We start from the raw sequence: 14,652 nt of genomic DNA on the forward strand, positions 1-14,652 counted from the left end.
TGCCCTCAAAGCTCATCAATAAGCTAAGGACCCTGGGACTAAACACCTCACTCTGCAACTGGATCTTGGACTTCCTGATGGTAAAGGTAGGTAAAAACACATCTGCCACGATGATCCTCAACACGGGCCCCTCAGGGGTGCGTGCTCAGTCCCCTCCTGTACTCCCTGTTCACTCATGACTGCACGGCCAGGCACGACTCCAACACCATCATTCAATTTGCCAATGCCCCAACAGTGGAAGGCCTGATCACCGACAACAATGAGACAGCCTATAGGGAGGAGGTCAGAGACCTGGCCGTGTGGTGCCAGGACAACAACCTCTCCCTCAACATGATCAAGGCAAAGGAGATGATTGTGGACTATGGGAAAAAGAGGACCAAGCACGCTCCCATTCTCATCGACGGGGCTGCAGTGGAGCAGGTTGAGAGCTTCAAGTTCCCTGGTGTCCACATCACCAACCAACTAACATGGTCCAAGCACACCAAGACAGTCGTGAAGAGGCCACAACAAAAACCTATTCCTCCTCATGTGTTGAAAAGGTTTGGCATGGGTCCTCAGATCCTCAAAAGGTTCTACAGCTGCACCAATTAGAGCATCCTGACTGGTTGCATCACTGCCTGGTATGGCAACTGTTCGGCCTCCGACCGCAAGGCACTACAGAGGGTAGTGCGTATGGCCCAGTACGTCACTGGTGCCAAGCTTCCTGCCATCCAGGACCTCTATACCAGGCGCTGTCAGAGGAAGGCCCTGAAAATTGTCAGACTCCAGTCACCCTAGTCATAGACTGTTCTCTTTGCTGTAGCACGCACGGCAAGAGGTACCGAAGCGCCAAGTCTAGGACCAAGAGGCCTCTAAACATCTTCTAACCCCAAGCCATAAGACTTCTGAACATCTAGTCAACTGGCTACCCAGACTATTTGCATTGCCCCCCCACAGTATATGTTACATTAGTTATCTTGTTGTTATTAGTCCCACCCTTCAGCTCCATTCAACCCCTCCCATCAATCTCTTAACACCTTCCATATTGGATTTCTATTTGTCCCATATTGTTCAACTGTGCTGTGATGTTTCACACAATTCTGAAGATTGTAATTTTAAAGATGAACATTTTTGCTAAAAGTATTATTGATCGATTGACTATGACTTTTCAAATCACCCAGTTGTGCTACCTGCAGAGTTAGCTCAAGGTAAATGTTGTAATTCTTCAGCCATTCCTGAACCTGTGAACAAAAATAACATATGGACAGTACCAAAATAAACGGTCTAATGACTCTGTCTCTTCGCAGCAAAATCTGCAGAGCTGGGAAGGTTGTATCCCCCATATATATATATAACATTTTATTGGTTGCAAGAATTATGTATAATAATTTAATTCGAAAACTTCTATGTTTTGAATCCGCCATCGTTTTGCGTATCAGTTCATAAACCATGTGCCATGGAATCGGTACATCGAAAATCTCTTCCCAACTATTTTGCAATCTATATGGCACTGCTTTCAATTTTTTGGTCCTTGAATGAAACTGGTATAATTTTTTATTCATCGCAATTGTCTTTAGCCAATTCTGGTCTTTAATGCAGGGCTGACAGACAAGTTCCTTAATTTTTCCCTTTTCCACTTGCCTCTTCCATTTTTGCGGTAATGCTGCAATTAGTTGATTGTAATTTTGGGTAGAGCAGATATCTCCATCTCCACAGTTAACGCAACCCTATAAATCACTCCTTTCAATGGTGCCCTGCTCCTAAGAGCAAAGCAAGGAGAAGATCTTGACCCAAGTTGCATGACACGGAGCACCAGCTCCCACTGGTCAGAAGAAACACAAACAAACATCACATGTCCACTACAGTTTACCTTCACTGATTCAACTGCACCAGTGGAGGCTGTTGAGGGGAGGACGGCTCATAATAACATCTGGAACGGAGCGAATGGAATGATATCATACACATGGAAACTGTGTGTTTTTGATGTATTTGATACCATTCCACTGATTCTGCTCCAGTCATTACCACGAGCCCTTCCTCCCCAATTAAGGTACCACCGACCTCCTGTGAACTACACCCACCCTGAACTTTGTCACCCACCCTGAACTTTGTCACCCACCCTGAACTTTGTCACCCACCCTGAAACCACAAATGGATCCGCCAAAAGACAAGGCTCCACTTTTTCCCAAAATGTCTCTCCTACTGGACCAGATTCTTCTTACTATCTACCTCGGACAGGGTATCGTCTGTTGAGTCTGAGCTTTCAGAAGGTTAGGCGGAGCAGTAATATCTGAACAATTACCTGCTTGCTTTCGAAATGGCCACTCCTTTCGACACACCCACTCCTTTCCACACGCCCATACTCCAGTCGCCATATTGGGGCTCAGCTTCGCCGTTCTCATTCAAAACATTTTTGCAAAACATAATTCTCTAGACCTCCAAGGGAGGTGTGATAATGAGGTGGTTATGGAGGTATGGCAACACAAGACTAATAGACCAATAACAAATAGAGCTCCAAACCTCTCTGCCTATAAGAGAGAGTTTTACGTTTTTCCCTCACCCCTCCCCTCTCAGACCACACACCCAGACAGCCCAAACAAAATTATAGCTTGAGAAATGTTTTTGCTAAAAAAAAACATTTTTTTTTCAATTTTAACGGAAAACTATTACAGTAAAGTACTTAAGTGTTACCCAGAAAATATTTGATATTGATATAAAAACAATGTGGAACCCCTGGCCTAGGCAGAGAGCTCTGTAAATATTGTACATAATTTTGTTATTTTCATATTTTTTCGTCACATTTTTTAAATCATGTTTGGGGTTGATCTGGGGGTTGATCACTTACATCTCATGGTCTTGACTCTGACTTTCATCATTCTTTTTGGCTTACGCCTATAGCTAGCTAGTTGGCTGTTTTGGATTCCAATAATGCAGCCCCTGCTTTATTGTTTAATCTGTCAGGAAGGATTTACAAAAAGTACTGCATGCTGTGTCCAGAGACGACAGAAGACGTTCAGGGACTGTTCTTAACTGCTGCCAAGATGTTGTGACTTCCCGTGTCCTTTTCAGCAGCTGTGGCATCACCCATGTAGGTGCTACATGTTCGGCAATGGACAACCAGTAGCTACGGAGAAGCAGGTCCTATGGAGAAACTGACCATCGATTCCCCCTCCGCCGAAGCTACACTGCCTTTCCAATCCAAACTGCCTCAACTCCCTGCCTTTCACCTGAAGCCAAATTGAGACATTCAATCTCAATACCATCTCAATTTACATTTGTTGTTTGTTTTTCTTTTCATTGGCTTTGAGATGATTTTCTGTAATGCAAGTTAAAAGCATTATTATTATATAATATCCCTAGTCGTTGTCTGTCATAGTCAATGTCTCCTTGACGCTTGGCTCTGTAGGATTCAAGTTTATTATGTGAGCTGCAGGCATGTTGATAAGACAATGCACAGAAACACATTAGTCAAAGTACTGGAACAGAGCACTTAAGTGTGCACTTCCAAGTCAGGGGAGAAACGTTTCCACACAAAACGATGGACATGGGGTTTATTTTTCAGTCTTAAAAGTTTATAACAACTTCTGGATAACATAACATAAAAAATAAAATAAAAAACAGATTTTTTAAAATGAATAAATGTCACCCCATGATGACATTACAAATTAAAAATAAGATTTGAAAAACAACATCACAGGAAGAATCTTCCCCCCACAGCTCTCCTCGTTGACCGTAGAATAGAAAAAGAAAGAATAGAACAAATTCTATTTGATTCTATTCTCGCAGTACGTAACATTACATGCATACCTACCACGCGCTAGTTCATAGTGGGACAACCTAGACCAGTGTTAAGATGTGAATTCATATCAATAATATACATTTTCAGGAGTGGAGATTTTATCATCAACCTGTTATGGCATGAAATCGGGTCATTTTCTAACCCCCCATTTAACTATTGAACGATAGATTACTAGTAGAAATCAAATACAAAAGCTTGAGTGATTGGCATTATCATACACAGTACATGATCATAATAGGATAGGGTTTTTGATTGGTTGGCAGGGAAACTTTGTTTACTCAGTTTCGTTGTCATGCCAATAGTTTTGTGAAATGTGAAAAAAAAATTACCTTTTGGAGATAAAAATAATGAATGATGGAAAATAAACTCCCTCCCGCCTGCAGCCAAAGTGTATATACTTTTTTATTTTTAAATACATATATATAAATATATATATATATATATATATATATATATATATATGTATATAATACTGTTTAATTTATAGATGTACAATATCTGAATGAGTGTGTGTATATGGGAGCGAGTGAAAGCATTGAGTGTGTGAATGAGTGCATGAATCAATTAAATGAGTGAAGACGAGTGAACAAACAGAATCAACCCAGAAATTGATAATATAACTAAGTACCTGTTTTATGTCTTACAACTATAAAGGTGTTTTACATAATATACACATTTAATTACTTACAAAAAGAGACACGAGGCCTAGAGTTAACAGGCTGGGAGAGACAGCAGTGTTAGTACCACCAAAGAGAAAAAACGAGATAAAAAGAAAGAATAACAGAAAGATTTAATAAAAATGAAAACCTAGAAAAACGCAGTCTCGCTAAGAAAGCTCATCAGTGCATCTCTTCTCTTTGATGTTCCGACGTCAAAGTGCCGATTTGGTAACACGGAGACAACTCCACTCATTTGTAAAACACAAAAAGAAAAAAATGAAAAAATGAAAGAAAAAATCTGTCTAAAAATGAAATGTTTGTACCACCCTCTGTACTGTACTGAAAATCTAAATATATATATTTTTTCTTGTTGTTGAAACAAAACAATAATTTTGAAAAGATAAAAATAAAATGCACTTTTGTTTCTTTTTGACGTACTTGAGGTATTAAAAAAGAAGAAAAGACTAAATAGATTCATTTTTTCAACGTTTTTTTCTTTTGTTGCTGTGTTGCACAGTAGCACCATTTAAGTTGTTGTTTCCGGAAGACAATACACCATTGGAATTCCACCTTGTCACGGAGACATCATCATCACCACCCCTCCGCCGCCGCCATGTTCGTTGTCGGTTGTCCCCAGCAACGGTTGCCGCTGCGCTGTTACGTCCTCTTCATACAGACCACACAGCGGCTGACGCGCGTCCGCAGGTTACCTGCTTTCAGCGTCTCCGACTGTGGCTTCCTGTTAGGGGTCAGGGGTTAGAGGTCAGGGTTTGGCATCACTGAATGGGCACTCGGATCTTTACATTTTATATGAAAACTACCCATCTCAAGCAAATAACTACATTATCTAATGCTTTCAGTGTAATTTCTCATTACTCAGGAGCAATCAACCAATCAATTATTCAATAAATCAATTACTGAGGGGAAAAAAACCCATCATAATCTCTGCAACATTCTCTCGTACCTGAACATTTCTGATTGGTCGACGGTAGCCAGCCAGAAGCTGTAGGAGTTGCCGTAGTAGTTGCAGGTTCCCCGACCGTGGCACTCGATGAAGGGAGCGCTCCGGAATTCCTCTAGACAGGAGCCAGGAGAGGCCAGAGCCTGACCCGAACCCTCAGCACCAGCACTAGTGTGCTGTTATAAAAAGAGAGCGGGAGGAAGGGAGGGAGAGGAGGAGGAGAGTGGGAGGGATTGGTGGAGAAAGGTAAATGTAAATGTGTGGCTTAAACACACTTAAAATGTCAAACTTGATTCCTGTGTGTGTGTGTGTGCGTGTGCGTGTGCGTGTGTGTACCATCATGAAGGAGTATCCGATCCACAGTGGTTCCCAGAAGCTGGGGCAGGTGGGGATCTGAATGGTCTGACTGTGTACAGCTATCACCATGGCAGGGGCCTCACACACTGCACACCTAAAACACACACACACATAGAGGAGTGGTTAAATACACACACTCAGACATGATCAAATCACAGTCCCCTATTGTATCTCGTCTCCTCTATATGCCCTCCGTCCCTCCATCCCTTCCCCCTCCCTCCATCCCTCTCTACCTGCTGATGTAAGGTTTGATGCCCTCTCCGGTGATGGGGGCCATAGTCATGGGCATAGGCGTGGGTGTGGACAGCCAATAGGAGTAGTCGTTACGGGAGGCAAAGTTACACACGTTGTTGATGTTACAGAACATGAATGGCATGGTGCTGAACCGACGCAGGCAACTACCAGCAGTTCCTAGAGAGAGGGAGTAGAGGAAAGAGGGACGACAGGATGGGGAGAGATGAAGGGGAGGAGGGAGGGGCGAGAGGATGGGGAGAAGAGATAGGGAGAGGAGAGTTTAATAATTTGTTTGGAAGATTTTCCAGCTTTGAACTATTTCCTATGTGTGTGTGTGTGTGCGACCACTTGTGTGTGCATGCGTCTTTATGTCCCAGCTTGTATATATAACTCCAGTCTCCATCCTTACCCAGGTCCTGTCCATGTGCCCTCTCGTTGCCCTGTACGTAGAGCAGAGAGTAGCCATCGTAGATGAGGCTGGTGCCCTCTGGGCAGAGGGGGACGTCCTCGCCCTGGCTGTGTCTGGTGATCAGGAAGCCGTGCGCCACAGATGCAGATCCAGATGGACCTGGGGGGCCCTGCAGGCCATCTGAACCAGGGGGACCGGGATATCCACGCTCACCTAGGAACAGGGGATAGAAGGGATAAAAGACAAAGCATGGGGAACATTAACAACTCAATGAATTGTATAATACCACATAACTCAGGCAGACTAAAGATGTAAGATGTGCTATAATGATCAGTATAATCAGTAAGATGTGCTACAATGATCAGTATAATCAGTAAGATGTCCTACAATGATCAGTAAGATGTGCTACAATGATCAGTATAATCAGTAAGATGTCCTACAATGATCAGTATAATCAGTAAGATGTCCTACAATGATCAGTAAGATGTCCTACACTGATCAGTATAATCAGTAAGATGTCCTACAATGATCAGTAAGATGTCCTACAATGATCAGTATAATCAGTAAGATGTCCTACAATGATCAATAAGATGTCCTACAATGATCAGTATAATCAATAAGATGTCCTACAATGATCAGTAAGATGTCCTACAATGATCAGTATAACCAGTAAGATGTCCTACAATGATCAGTAAGATGTCCTACAATGATCAGTAAGATGTCCTACACTGATCAGTATAATCAGTAAGATGTCCTACAATGATCAGTAAGATGTCCTACAATGATCAGTAAGATGTCCTACAATGATCAGTATAATCAGTAAGATGTCCTACGATGATCAGTATAATCAGTAAGATGTCCTACAATGATCAGTAAGATGTCCTACAATGATCAGTATAATTAGAAAGATGTCCTACAATGATCAATAAGATGTGCTACAATGATCAGTATAATCAGTAAGATGTCCTACAACGATCAGTATAATCAGTAAGATGTGCTACAATGATCAGTAAGATGTCCTACAATGATCAGTATAATCAGTAAGATGTGCTACAATGATCAGTAAAGACTTGTTCACACTACAGGCCTTAATGCTCAAATCTTTTTTTTTTTTTATCCATTTTGGAAGACTGACTGTCCAAACAGAGAGTTACACATGTCCAAATCAGATTTGTGTATGTTCAGACTTTAGTCATTTGCAGATGGTAATGGCGGGTGTGTGTGCAGTAGTGTTGGCTGATTGGTGGTGATGCTCGTGCTCCCTCTCAATCAGAAGTTATGTAGCAAGCTAAGGTCACAACTACGCCTGCCATGGAACTCTCCCAGTTGCTTTGAATGTTCGAAATCGGGGTGTAAGAACACTAAAGCCTCAAAGGATAAGATGATCCACCTTTCAAAACAAGTCATTTTTGGCTAGCAACAATAGTCAACTAGTTAGCTAGGTAGCAGTTTAGCTTGCTAGCACATTCTCAAATGTGTTTGTAAACAATTAACAAGCTAGTAATACGAAGTTCTTGTCAAACTGTCAACAGAGTAGCTAGCACCACTTTAAATCAGATTTAATTGTTTAGACACAAGTCACATGGCCAGAAATCTGATTTGTATCTGGCTTGAAATATCTGATTCAAACTCAGAAAAATGATCAGATTAGAATCAAACTGCCAGTGTGAAAGCTTTAGATGTGCTATAATTAGGGATGTAACGATTCACCATATCGGTCCCTGATTCAAATGTTTACGATACAAGTGCATCGGCCCGCGGACCCCAAACGGATTAAAATGTAGAATGCAATTTATTATGTGACTTGTTAAGCACATTTTTACTCCTGAACTTATTTAGGCTTGCCATAACAAAGGGGCTAAATACTTACTGACTCAAGACATTTCAGATATTCATTTTTTACTCATTTGTCAAAAAAAATCTAAAAACATAGTTCTACTTTGACATTGTGGGTTGTTATGTGTAGGCCAGTGACACAAAATCTAAATGTAATCCATTTTTAATTCAGGCTGTAACACAATAAAAAAAGTCAAGGGTGTGAATACTTTCTGAAGGCACTGTACCTGCTGAACAGGGCTTACAATGTATATTATTTTAATAATAATTGATTTGATTTATATAGTGCTTTTCTACCAACTGAGGTACTCAAAACACTTTACATAGTAGAGGTAAACTCACCTCATCCACCACAAATGTGTAGCACCCACCTGGGTGATGCACAGCAACCATTTTTGTGCCAGAACACTCACCACACATCAGCTGGATAGGTGAGGAGTGATATACAGTACCAGTCAAAGGTTTGGACACATCTACTCATTCAACGTTTTTGCTTTATTTTTACTATTTTCTACATTGTAGAATAATAGTGAAGACATAAAAACTATGAAATAACACATATGGAATCATGTAGTTACCAAAAAAGTGTTAATCAAATATTTTATAGTTGAGATTCTTCAAATAGCCACCCTTTGCCTTGATGACAGCTTTGCACACTCTTGGCATTCTCTGAACCAGCTTCATGAGGTAGTGAGTGACCTGGAATGCATTTCAACTAACAGGTGTGCCTTGTTAAAAGTTCATTTCTGGCATTTCTTTCCAACTTGATGCATTTGAGCCAATCAGTTTTGTTGTGACAAGGTAGGGTTGGTACACAGAACATAGCCTTATTTGGTAAAAGACCAAGTCCATATTATGGCAAGAACAGCTCAAATAAGCAAAGAGAAACAACAGTCTATCATTACTTTAAAACAAGAAGGCCAGTGAAAATTTCAAGAACTGAAAGTTTCTTCAAGTGCAGTCGCAAAAACCATCAAGCACTATGAAGAAACTGGCTCTCATGAGGACCACTGTAACGATGTGCTCTGAGAGTTGGGAAGCAAGTTCAGGGAGTGAGTGTTTTAATAAATAAATGCAACATAATACAAAACAAGAAACATGAACAACGCACAGACATGAAACTGAAACAGCAACAATGACGCCTCACCTAAGGGAAGCATCAGGGAGTGTTTTTTTGTTTTTGTTTCAGTGGGAATGACGTCGGGTCCGGGAGCCCCTACAGGCTCTCATGCCTCGGACAGATCGCCAGGCTCTCCTGCCTCCGCCGGCTCGTCAGGCTCTCATGCCCCAACTGGATCGCCAGGCTCCCCTGCCTCAGCCGGTCTGTCAGGTTCCCGTGCATCAGCAGGAGTGACCGGTCCGCTCCTGATCCCCGGGATCGTCCCTTTGGTTGGCGTCCTGCTGCTGGAGCCGAACACCCCGGGGAGTGGGTACCCCGTCACGTATGCTTTCTCCGGCGCTCTAGGTCGACATGCTCCCGCGTCTCAGCCGGACTGACAGGTTTCCCGTGCCTCAGCAGAGGTGACCGGTCCGCTCCTGATCCCCGGGATAGTCATTTTGGTCGGCGTCATTCGGCCGGCTGAAGCCGCACGTCAAGGAGGGGGTACTGTCACGTGTGCTCCCTCTCCGGCCTCTAGGTCACCAGGCTGCTCATTATGGCGCACACCTGTCACCATCGTTACGCGCACCTGTGCGTCGTCAGACTCACCTGGACATTCTTTCCCTGATTACCTTCCCTACACATGTCACTCCCTTTGGTTCATTCCCCAGGCATCATTGTTTTTGTTTCATGTCTGTGTGCGGTTAGTGTTTCTTGTTTTAGATGATGTTTATTTAAAATGTATTTAAAGTTTATTAAAACACACTCCCTGAACTTGCTTCCCGACTCTCAGAGTCGGGAACATCCACCACAGGAAAGGAAGACCCAGAGTTACCTCTGCTGCAGAGGATAAGTTCACTAGAGCTACCAGCCTCAGAAATTGCAGCCCAAGTAAATGCTTCACAGAGTTCAAGTAACAGACACATATCAATATCAACTGTTCAGAGGAGATCATGTGAATCAGGCCTTCATGGTCGAATTGCTGCAAATAAACCACTACTAAATGACACAAATAAGAAGAAGTGACTTGCTTGGGCCAAGAAACACGAGCAATGGACATTAGACCTGTGGAAATTTGTAACTTGGTCTGATGAGTCCAAATGTGAGACTTTTGGTTCCAACCACCGTGTCTTTGTGAGACGCAGAGTAGGCGAACGGATGATCTCGGTATGTGTGGTTCCCACCGTGAAGCATAGAGGAGGAGGAGTGATGGTGTGGGGGTGCTTTTCTGGTGACACTGTCAGTGATTTATTTCGAATTCAAAGCATACAACCAGCATGGCTAACACAGCACTGTGCAGCGATACACCATCCTGTCTGGTTTAAACTTAGTGGGACTCTCAATTGTTTTTTAACAGGACAATGACCCAACACACCTACAGACTGTGTAAGGGCTATTTGACCAAGAAGCAGAGTGATGGAGGGCTGCATCAGATGACCTGTCCTCTACAATCACCAGACCTCAACCCAATTGAGATGGTTTGGGATGAGTTGGACCGCAGAGTGAAAGAAAAGCAGCCAACAAGTGCTCAGCATATGTGGGAAGTCCTTCAACACTGTTGGGAAAAGCATTCCAGGTGAAGCTGGTTGAGAGAATGCCAAGAGTGTGCAAAGCTGTCATCAAGGCAAAAGGTGGCTACTTTGAAGAATCAAAAAAATGTAATATAATTTGATTTGTTTAACACTTGTTTGGTTACGACATGATTCCATATGTGCTATTTCATAGTCTTCACTATTATTCTACAATTTTGAAAATAGTAAAAATAAAGAAAATCCCTTGAATGAGTAGGTGTGTCCAAACTTCTGACTGGTACTGTATGGCAATTAGGAATGAGGGGGATGATTAGGTGGCCAAGACCACAGTGAGTCAGGAAACCCGTTTAACATTCCATCCGAAAGACGGCACCCTATGCAAGGCAATGTCCCCTTCACCCCCCTGGGGCATTGGGATCTCCTTAGACCAGAGGGAATAGTGCCCCTTACTGGCACGCCAACACCACATCCAGGACCAACCCTGCTTAGCTTCAGAGGCAAGCCAGCAGTGGGATGAAGGGTAGTACAGTATGCTGCTGGCATTGATTGTTCAGTTTGATACATCACTAGTTCAAACACCTGCAAAAGTGTGAAGTTAATTAGTGGGTGATGTTGATTTCAGAACCAAAGTGGCAGGACAAAAAACATAGGCTACATTGCCCCCCCCTAGTCTGATAGTGGTAGTGGGGTGGTAGATGCCTAGTCTCCTTAATGGCTCGGCTCATGAGCCTGCATAATACATACACCATAGGCATACATCATTTATACATACACACACACACTTTAGTGTCGCATGTATTCGGTCTCTAATCAAACGGAATCGAATCGTTTCAAACTGAAACGTATCGTTGAGCCCATGTATTTAGATACGTATAGAGTCATCTTGAAAGGGAAAGATGCACATCCCTAGCTATAATGATCAGTAAGATATGGTATAACGATCAGTAGCACTCACCTCTGTCATCATGAAGTGCTATGGGAGACTAGTCAAGGACCATATCACCTCCAACCTACCTGACACCCTAGACCCACTCCAATTTGCTTACCGCACCAGTAGGTTCACAGACGACGCAATCGTAATCACACTGCACACTGCCCTAACCCACCTGGATAAGAGGAATACCTATGTAAGAATGCTGTTCATCGATTACAGCTCAGCATTTAACACCATAGTACCCTCCAAACTTGTCATTAAGCTCGAGACCCTGGGTCTCGACCCTGCACTGTGCAACTGGATCCTGGACTTCCTGACGGGCCGCCCCCAGGTGGTGAGGGTAGGTAACAACATCTCCACCCTGCTGATCCTCAACACTGGGGCCCCACAAGGGTGTGTTCTCAGCCCTCTCCTGTGTTCCCTGTTCACCCACGACTGCGTGGCCATGCACGGACAAACTGAAATGGTCCACCCACACAGACAGCGTTGTGAAGAAGGCGCAGCAGCAGCAGCAGAAATTCGCATCCTGTAGCTCTAACTCCAAAAGGATTTGGGACACTGTAAAGTCCATGGAGAACAAGACCACCTCCTCCCAGCTGCCCACTGCACTGAGGCTAGGTAACACGGTCACCACTGATAAATCCATGATAATCGAAAATTTCAACAAGCATTTCTCAACGGCTGGCCATGTCTTCCACCTGGCTACTCCAACCCCGGCCAACAGCTCCGCCTCCCCCATAGCTACTCGCCAAGCCTCCCCAGGTTCTCCTTCATCCAAATCCAGACAGCATATGTTCTGAAAGAGCTGCAAAACCTGGACCCGTATAAATCAGCTGATCTAGACAATCTGGACCCTCTCTTTCTAAAACTATCCGCCGCCATTGTTGCAACCCCTATTAAGAGCCTGTTCAACCTCTCTTTCGTATCGTTAGAGATCCCTAAAGATTGGAAAGCTGCCGCGGTCATCCCCCTCTTCAAAGGGGGTGACACCCTAGACCCAAACTGTTACAGACCTATATCCATCCTGCCTTGCCTATCTAAATTCTTCGAAAGCCAAGTCAATAAAGAGATCACTGACCATTTCGAATCCCACCGTACCTTCTCCGCTGTGCAATCAGGCTTCCGCGTCGGTCACAGGTGCACGTCAGCCACGCTCAAGGTACTAGACAATATCATAACCGCCATCGATAAAAGACACTACTGTGCAGCCGTCTTCATCGACCTGGCCAAGGCTTTCAACTCTGTCAATCACCGTATTCTTATCGGCAGACTCAACAGCCTTGGTTTTTCTAATGACTGCCTCGCCTGGTTCACCAACTACTTTGCAGACAGAGTTCAGTGTGTCAAATAGGAGGGCATGTTGTCCGGACCTCTGGCAGTCTCTATGGGGGTACCACAGGGTTAAATTCTCGGGCCGACTCTTTTCTCTGTATATCAATGATGTTGCTCTTGCTGCGGGCGATTCTCTGATCCACCTCTACGCAGATGACACCATTCTGTATACTTCTGGCCCTTCCTTGGACACTATGCTAACTAACCTCCAAACGAGCTTCAATGCCATACAACACTCCTTCCGTGGCCTCCAACTGCTCTTAAATGCTAGTAAAACCAAATGCATGCTTTTCAACCGTTTGCTGCCAGCATTCGCCCGCCCGACTAGCATCACCACCCTTGAAGGTTCCGACCTAGAATATGTGGACAACTATAAATACCTAGGTGTCTGGCTAGACTGTAAACTCTCCTTCCAGACTCATATTAAACATCTCCAATCCAAAATCAAATCTAGAATTGGCTTTCTATTTCGCAATAAAGCCTCCTTCACTCACGGCGCCAAACTTACCCTAGTAAAACTGACTATCCTACCGATCCTCGACTTCGGCGATGTCATCTACAAAATAGCTTCAAACACTCTACTCAGCAATCTGGATGCAGACTATCACAGTGCCATCCGTTTTGCTACCAAATCACCTTATACCAACCACCACTGCGATCTGTATGCTCTCGTCTATGCTAGGTAAAACTCTGCCTTATCTCAGTTCACTGGTCACGATAACAACACGCACCTGTAGCACACGTTCCAGCACGTATATCTCACTGATCATCCCCAAAGCCAACACCTCATTTGGCCGCCTTTCCTTCCAGTTCTCTGCTGCCAGTGACTGGAATGAATTACAAAAATCGCTGAAGTTCGAGACTTTTATTTCCCTCACCAACTTTAAACATCAGCTATCTGAGCAGCTAAGCGATCGCTGCAGCTGTACATAGTCCATCTGTAAATAGCCCACCCAATCTACCTACCTCATCCCCATACTGTTTTTTTATTTACTTTTCTGCTCTTTTGCACACCAGTATCTCTACTTGCACATCATCATCTGCTAATTTATCACTCCAGTGTTAATCTGGTAAATTGTAATTATTCGCTCCTATGGCCTACTTATTGCCTACCTCCTCATGCCTTTTGCACACACTGTATATAGACTTTATTTTTTCTACTGTGTCATTGACTTGTTTATTGTTTACTCCATGTGTAACTCTGTGTTGTTGTCTGTGTCACACTGCTTTGCTTTACCTTGGCCAGGTCGCAGTTGCAAATGAGAACTTGTTCTCAACTTGCCTACCTGGTTAAATAAAGGTGCATTTTTTAAAATTAAAACCTCAGGAGGCTGAAGAAATTCGGCTTGTCACCAAAAACACTCACAAACTTTTACAGATGCACAATCGAGAGCATCCTGTCGGGCTGTATCACCGCCTGGTACGGCAACTGCTCCGCCCATAACCGTAAGGCTCTCCAGAGGGTAGTGAGGTCTGCACAACTCATCACCGGGGGCAAACTACCTGCCCTCCAGGACACCT

At 43.6% G+C, this 14,652-nt stretch overlaps 1 protein-coding gene across 2 annotated transcripts in view; it reads right to left on the reverse strand.

Moving 5' to 3' along the window:
- Positions 1-3,513: 3,513 nt before the first annotated feature.
- The window catches only part of LOC110500339 (collagen alpha-5(IV) chain), a 92,262-nt gene continuing 81,123 nt past the window's right edge, over positions 3,514-14,652 (reverse strand). For both annotated transcript variants that reach the window (XM_036957765.1, XM_036957764.1), the window contains 5 exons: positions 6,399-6,611; positions 5,989-6,166; positions 5,735-5,849; positions 5,402-5,574; positions 3,514-5,176 (listed from right to left, as the gene is read on the reverse strand). In XM_036957765.1, coding sequence (XP_036813660.1) covers positions 5,095-5,176; positions 5,402-5,574; positions 5,735-5,849; positions 5,989-6,166; positions 6,399-6,611 — 761 coding nt within the window. In that variant the 3' untranslated portion in view covers positions 3,514-5,094. The remainder of the gene's footprint in view (positions 5,177-5,401; positions 5,575-5,734; positions 5,850-5,988; positions 6,167-6,398; positions 6,612-14,652) is intronic.

Source organism: Oncorhynchus mykiss, chromosome 21, assembly GCF_013265735.2.
Source record: "Oncorhynchus mykiss isolate Arlee chromosome 21, USDA_OmykA_1.1, whole genome shotgun sequence".
NCBI classification, from domain to species: Eukaryota; Metazoa; Chordata; class Actinopteri; order Salmoniformes; family Salmonidae; genus Oncorhynchus; species Oncorhynchus mykiss.